At 40.1% G+C, this 7,927-nt stretch overlaps 1 protein-coding gene across 1 annotated transcript; it reads right to left on the bottom strand.

Annotated features, from left to right (window-relative positions):
- Window positions 1–461: 461 nt before the first annotated feature.
- Window positions 462–5,261, bottom strand: LOC104393492 (tubulin alpha-4 chain-like). Its single transcript, XM_010002997.1, has 5 exons — window positions 5,089–5,261; window positions 3,577–3,866; window positions 2,645–2,793; window positions 1,545–2,225; window positions 462–752 (listed from the first exon to the last, which is right to left on the bottom strand). Exons 1-5 carry the CDS (start codon window positions 5,259–5,261, stop codon window positions 462–464), a joined length of 1,584 nt encoding a protein of 527 aa, XP_010001299.1.
- Between the last annotated feature and the right edge of the window lie 2,666 nt (window positions 5,262–7,927).

The raw sequence follows: 7,927 nt of genomic DNA, 5'->3' as shown, positions 1-7,927 counted from the left end.
CAGCTTTACAAACATTATGCTTCAAATTAGTATGAAATAAAGACTGAGCACTGTAGGTAACTCCTCCTTACATAGTGTAGTGTCCCTAGCAATTACTTGGGCCATTTTGAAGCAGGAGTTCCTCAAGTAACATTACAGCTACGTGACTGTATCTTTCTATGGAATAAATTACAGTATAAATGACAGACAACATTTCAGGATATATTAGCAAAAACAACATGAAACCTGTCACATTCTGAGGCAAATTGACTAATGATTAGTCAATGTATGATTCATGTACGATTAATTTAATATCCTGTGATCACATAGTGGAGAGAATTCATCCTGTCTATAATCTACTAAGATGGAAATTGACTAGGTGTCAATTCTGCCAAGCAGAAATGCAGGCACATGAAAAAAAGACACACAAAGACATTCTTATGTCCGGGAAATGGGAGAGTGAATTTTAAGATTCCATCATTTTAAGATTCTCCTTGATTTTCTTCTTCAAATGAGTCATATTTCACTTCTTCATAGTCTTTCTCCAGGGCAGCCAGGTCCTCTCGGGCCTCTGAGAACTCTCCCTCCTCCATGCCTTCACCCACATACCAGTGCACAAAAGCTCTCTTGGCATACATCAGATCAAACTTGTGGTCGAGCCTTGCCCAAGCCTCTGCAATGGCCGTGGTGTTGCTCAGCATGCAGACTGCTCGCTGAACTCTGGCCAGGTCTCCACCAGGAACTACTGTGGGAGGCTGGTAGTTGATCCCAACCTGGAAACAAGAAGACGAGAGAAGACTGTCACGAGGCAAGAGCAGAAAGCAGTCCAAGAGCTGAAAAAGCGTGAGTGAAGTGAGAGATGCTGGGGTACAGTAGTGCCCACTATCAAAACTAGGATATGGCAAATGCCATGAAAAATACTGATGTCAGAAACAGTGTGACACTTGGTGATTTAATGTCTGTGTCATTCTTCTGTTTATATGCACCCTGGCAACTGTGTATCTTTCTTAGCAGCTTCTCAGCACTGAACATTCAGTTTCACCAAGATACTCTAGAGAAACTAATACAGAAAGTTGGTTCTCAGTTTGAAGTTTTCATTGTTAAACCAAACATTGATATGACAAATCATTTTCCCCTGCTAATTTCTGTATTATTGCTGAAACTTTGTTTCCCAACACTGCTATGGAGCCAGTGGGGAGAGGCTGCATAATATTTCTGGGTAAGGGTGTTGACTGACAGATGCCCCCATATCAGCATTTCTTTTTTAAATTGTATTGGGTTTTGTATTTCCTTAGATACAGATGGTGCTTCAGAAGGAACACTCACTGGCTTTTGCAAAATTCATGTCTGAACTGAATACACTTCACATTCCCACTTAGATAAATATTTAGGAGTCTATACCAATGGGATGCCTAAAATGAGAATGGGCACATTTATACATATGCACCTTAAGTTCCTTCACCTCAAAGATGGGGAACGTGCAAGATCTAAAACTTTACATTTTCCACTAGGCTGAACTTGCCCTTGAAACCTTAAAGAAAAGCTCAAAGAGCAGCCCTGCTCACCTTGAAGCCTGTTGGGCACCAGTCGACAAACTGGATAGTTCTCTTGGTCTTGATGGCAGCAATTGCTACATTGACGTCCTTGGGAACAACGTCCCCACGGTAGAGCATGCAGCAAGCCATGTACTTCCCGTGCCTTGGGTCACACTTCACCATCTGGTTGCTGGGCTCAAAGCAGGCGTTGGTGATTTCAGCCACCGAGAGCTGCTCATGATGTGCTCTGTCAGAGGAGATGATGGGGGCATAGGTCACTAAGGGGAAGTGGATGCGTGGGTAGGGCACTAGATTTGTCTGGAACTCTGTCAGATCCACATTGAGGGCCCCGTCAAAGCGCAGCGAGGCGGTGATGGAGGAGACGATCTGGCTGATGAGGCGGTTGAGGTTGGTGTAGGTGGGGCGCTCGATGTCCAGGTTTCGGCGGCAGATGTCGTAGATGGCCTCGTTATCCACCATGAAGGCACAGTCCGAGTGCTCCAGGGTGGTGTGTGTGGTGAGGATGGAATTGTAGGGCTCCACCACAGCAGTGGAGACCTGAGGGGCTGGGTAGATGGCAAACTCCAGTTTGGACTTCTTTCCGTATTCAATAGAGAGGTGTTCCATCAGTAAGGAGGTAAAGCCAGAGCCAGTGCCCCCACCAAAGCTGTGGAAGATCAGGAATCCTTGCAGCCCGGAGCAGTCATCAGTCTAGAAATCCAACAAGAAAAATGAAAGACTAAGTGAATGTATCCGTAAATCACATCCTTGTATAGAGATAGCAACACCCACTCTGTGCACAGCATAAATATCAGCAGTTTTCCCAGAAACACTATCCGTTTTCCCCTGTAAAACGCAACCTCAAGTACCAATAGAGTAATAGACTTCTTTTTTTTACAATAATAACAACAATAATAATAATGCTACAGCAATATTTCAGGTTTTCCATTTAAGTCTTCCATTCTTATGAAAACTAAGATGGAACATTCAGGAGCTGCATTTGTCTGTTTTGAGCCAGTGACCATATTTAAAAAGCTAAATAAGAGCCACCATAAAAAAAAATAAATTACATGGTGCTTATTAGCCCTCCCACCATTCTGAGGTCTTGTTTCCAAGGTAATAGTACATACCAGCTTACGGATACGATCTAATGCCATGTCAATTTTTTCTTTGCCAACAGAGTAGTGGCCACGTGCATAATTATTTGCTGCATCTTCCTTTCCAGTGATCAGCTGTTCTGGATGGAAAAGCTCCCGGTAGATACCAGTCTGCACTTCACCTGAAGGGAAGAGAGTATGCATAAGCTTGGAAGAGCTCATTCATCAGGGTTGATAAGGTGTGCAAAATAAATTGAGTATCATCTGTTGGTAGAAAATGGTATGGAAGATCTGTATGTTGAAAAACAAAGTACAGAGCTGAGGAGATGTTCTCAGATATTCTCAGTTTTGAAAGAAAAAAAAGGATGTGGACTCTGCTCCAAGTGCAGGTTGCTGTGTTATACAAATGCTTCATTTATCAAATGAAGGCTGTGCCATGCTGTACAAAAATTTCAGCTCTATATACTGATCAGGTGAAAATCCATCAGAATCTTTGGGGGAAGGACTGCATGAGTAAAACAGTGGTTTCCTCTGAAAATCTGTCTGGACGCTTCTGTTGTCTGATTCTTCCAAGCTTCTCTCATACATCTGAATGTCAGGCAAGCATTTTTCATGAGTTAGACAACAAAAAGTATCACCACAAAAAAAAAGACCAGAAAGGAACTTCTTTAAGAAAGATAAATTGTACTCATAACCAGTGGAGGTTTAAACAATAGTAAACTGTTGATTTTATTAATTAGGAGCAGAGCATGCATGACACAGTGCAGTCCAGCTTTTGTATTTTCATTGAGAGTAATAGAGCTTCTAGTAATACCTGGTATTAAAAACTTAAAATCTATACGTTTTGCCTGCATGCTGAGATCATCCCTAACAGTAAGGGCACTGTCCTGCTATTCAGTGATCTGAATGTTAATACTCAGAAGAATTAATTCCTTTCTATTTTCCAGTATTACTTCTGTACTGACCTATGACAGTTTGGTCGAAGTCCACCAAAATAGCCCGGGGTACATATCTTTCAGAGCTTCTCTCTCCAAAGAATGTGGCAAAAGAGTCATCATCGCTAGGTGGGTCGATGAAGGTGCCATCTGGCTGAATGCCATGCTCCAGACAGAAGAGTTCCCAACATGCATTGCCAATCTGAACTCCAGCCTGGCCAACGTGAATCAAGATGCACTCGCGCTGCAGGAGGATAAGGAAAACGGTGAGAAAAACCAGTGAATATCCTAAGAGTCTATAAGCTGATCTTACCTCAAACCTGAAATCAATCAACCATTACAAGATATTCCTCAAGTCTGAAATGAATGGAAAATAATTCTGGCACTTGTTTTCAACTAGGAAGAAAAGTATTTTGCTGTGTGTAGAAAGAAACAATAATCACAACAGCTAGAGATCTGCATCTGTGCCTACTCATAATGTACAGTAAACAGGATCTATTTGTAAGTGCACATATGTCCATACAGATAGAAAAACTGTGTATATAGGCACACAAAATAAACAACAGTAGGTCCCAGCTAAGGAATATGAGCCAAGTGCAGTTATTCAGGACACGACACAGCTATGCAGCCTTATTGTTATATAGATAAAGCAAAAGGAATGAAGTAGCTTCTGATCCCCCCTTTCTGTTGAACAAGTGTGTTGGACAGGTGGAAAACAGGTTTGTAGAATTGAAAGGAGCTAGACTATAAGTGCCTTTAGCACCTTAACTAATTTCAACCACTGACAGTTTCAGCCCATTCTCTGGGTACTTCTAATTCAATGTAACATGTGAAGAGTTAGCTTGATACTCAAGAGGACTTGGCACTCTTGACATATTAAAGTAATCTCCTGAGAAATCCTTCTCATACATACACTTCTTGTAACCATGGCTGTTCAATCAATAACCAGTTTCTGAAGTGTTACTGAGTCATACATGTAGTTGAGTAATAGAACTCTGAAACATAAAATGCTGTATCATATTCTAAAAGAAAAAGAAGCATCTCCTTCTGTAGATTGCTATGCAGATTCCCAAATACTGTGAATTTAAAGGTATGTCTCAAAAATATTCTTGGTAGATTTGAGTAAGAATTTTTCTTCTAGGGACAAGTCCACATTTCTTTGCTCCTCATTTTAATACTCACAAGCAAGTAGGAAAAGACCATTAAAATGGGGTTAAATATACTGTATTCTGAGTACATCCAGAGTAGCTTCTACCCAAAAAGGAAAAATAAGTTCCAACCCCATTCTTTTCTGTATATGACGTCTCTTATAATAAATTTATTAACACAAATGTGGCTGTACATACTGGATTCTGAATCTGCTTATGAAGAAGCTAGTACAATCATTTGTACACTGTGAGAAACATTTGTTGCTCCCAAAATGAAGCAAAAAAGGTCACTACAACCTTTCCAACTTTACTCAAATCTTGACCAGAGTAGCAGGAAACAGAAGGCCAAACTCATTGCTCAGCATCTCATTAAATGACCTGATTCTTTTCTTACCATGTTTTTCTCTGTGCACTTCTTTCTTGATTGGTAGCAGCAGCTTTGGTTACTGATTGTTGTGCTGTTGTTATACAAGCAGCCTGGTACAAGGTGGCAGAACCTGGCAGTGGCTCCACAGCATCATAGTCAAGGCAGGAGAGGTCATAGTCTCTGCCAGGCAACCGTCCCATTCCACCCACTCACCTGTTATATCAGGAACTTGCTGTCACAGGACTCAGTCCTGGAGTCTGTTCTTAAGCAAGTCTTCCCAATTAATTCTCCAACTTAAACCTTGTGGTTTTGTTTGTTTACAAAAAACAAAAAAAATTACAACTGGTATTAGTAACCAGAATGTTAACACATGTGGAGCATCTTCACAAATAACTGGTTTCCTTCCTTAAACTCTTTAACAACTGGTGAATATGCTACTGGTAACTCATTTAAAATATTATCAACCATTTCAGAATCTTTCTCTATGCTTTCAAATGATGGCATCATTTCAAAGGGGCATCTTTCTGACAAAGGTGGCTGTAGATGAATGGTAGAGAGAGAATCAATTTGCATAACTTCCACTGACTGAAATGAGTTGGAGAACAGGTTGAACCGCACAGATTTCCACTTGACTATTTGGTCATCTGTATACAAGGTGTGTGGGATTATCTTGTCTCCTGGTGCTAAGGCACCAAACCTCATCTTTCTGCCAGCCAATCCTTATCTTTGAGATCTCTGTTCATATTATAGACAAGTGTTCTTCAGCCCTTCACTCTGGGCCAATACAAGTTAGTTTGTTTTTTTTCTGGTAAGAAGATGGGAAAAAAAAGCAGAACCATAGTTTTATATCTGGAATTACTAGCAGAAAGTTTACATACACATGGCACACACAGACATTCTCTCTGTCAAGGCTTAAACAGTAGGATCGCCATGGCTATGTCTTTTTTCTCCAAGATATAATGGAAGCATAGAGAAAAACACAGCTCAAGATAAATACCAGGTGAATACTTTATTCTTGGTAATACTAATTTTGGCCATCCCAAGACACAAAGAGACACCATATTAAAAAATACCTGGATCTCTGAGCTCCTACAAAAATGCAATCTTATACCCTGTCAATGTCATAAGATTCACACTGAACTCTACTTAATTCAAATATACCTGTACAATGAGGACATGTAGTGAAACATTTCCAGAAAAATCCTTGAAAACTGTAGAGTATCACTACATTAAATGCAAAAGTTTTCTTATACTTAATCACCACACAAATAAACAACGCTTCAAAGAGATAAATCAGTAGTCACTTTATTGTGAAAATTAAATACTGCAGTTTTAGTATTAATTGCAAAAAAATCCTGATGAACTTTTCTGCCTTCTTGAATTAAATACAACACATGCAAAGTCAGTAGTACTCCAAAAAAGTGAAGGTTACCAACCTACACTTAAAATCAAGTTGAAGTCCTGATAAATGACTGGGTATGACATTTAACAGCATTCTAAACATAATGTATAGCCTGCTCAGACCCCTTGATCCCAACTCCCAAAATGCAGCTCTGCCATAACTAGAAGTGTTAATACAAAACTAGAGCAAAAATTGCTTATTACCTAAAACAGTCAATTCAGTAAGAATTTGGCCTGACTTCGGACTGAAGTTTCCTATTTCATTAACTGGCTTACAAAGTACTTAAGTGGATGCCTTGCAAAGCAGGGGACCAGTAGATACAACCTAGTCATTTCTAGAAAGTGCACAACTTCAGACAGAAACCCTGTGTTTGATTCTGCCTGGTTTCCCATTAACTGTTGGTTGCAAAATTTTAACTACATGTACAGTTGGATTACAAGAACCATCTAGCAATGTCAAGAGCAGCTCTTCCCTATGTGCACAGAATATATACAAAATAACTTATTATTAAGGTGAAGGATTATGTGCTCCTTTTCCTGGTGCAAAGTCCTAGCAGAGACAAAAACTTCTGGGGAGGGATATGGGGTTACTTTGGGTTTTACTCTGAGATAACCAAGTAAGGTCATTACTGCATTCATGACTGACCTGCCGCAGTTTAACTGACATTAATATTGGAGTTTTCTCTAGTGGGATAATCAAAGAACATAGAACTGTTTTCAAAGTGGCTGGTAGACAACAAAGCAACTGATCACACAAGAGTTTAAAGGCACCAACAGCCTACTATGCCTGTGAAGAGGACAAAAATAGCCAATACCTCAGGGTATGGTGACTGCTAGAGACAAAGCAGCAAGCTGAATTAAACTACTGTTGTACTGGGATCTGTATTAGATATTTGTCACAAGTTTGATGTGTTGGGATAGAATTTGCCCACCCAAAAGGCTGCTTTGCTCAACATTTTGTAGTTTGGGCTGACCTTAGCCAGCCTGCAACCTTTTGGCACAGATACCAGCATAGCAGGCAACTCATTTGCCTTGTCCTTACCTTTAATTTGTCTCTCCAGCAAACAATACGTTGCTCCAGCGGAAGCACTAATTAAGTAGCACTAATTAAGTGCTCTCTCCTTTGGAATTTACTCTTTGTCAAGTGATCATAGATAGATGGATGGCGAAGAAATTCATGTTCTACCCCAAACCTCCAAATTCTGCCCCAAGTGGTTAGAAATAAGGTCAGTCTGGTAACACATCTTCTGCAAAGACAGTAATGTTCTTGCCACAGATTTGGGCAAGGTTTTGGGATCTCAGGAAAATAATTTCTTTTTACTTAATTGATTAACTTTTATTCTGAATTATAAAGCACTGCTAACTGGCTCCTACATAAATCAGGATTTAAATACTGGGGTTGCAGGGGGAGTCAGATTATACACATATAGTGACTTTTTAACACCTACATAAACAAAGTAAGAGG

This window comes from Chaetura pelagica, unplaced genomic scaffold (assembly GCF_000747805.2).
Source record: "Chaetura pelagica isolate M959 unplaced genomic scaffold, ChaPel_1.0 scaffold117, whole genome shotgun sequence".
Lineage (NCBI taxonomy): Eukaryota > Metazoa > Chordata > Aves > Apodiformes > Apodidae > Chaetura > Chaetura pelagica.
This window is presented reverse-complemented; position numbering and strand designations above follow the sequence as displayed.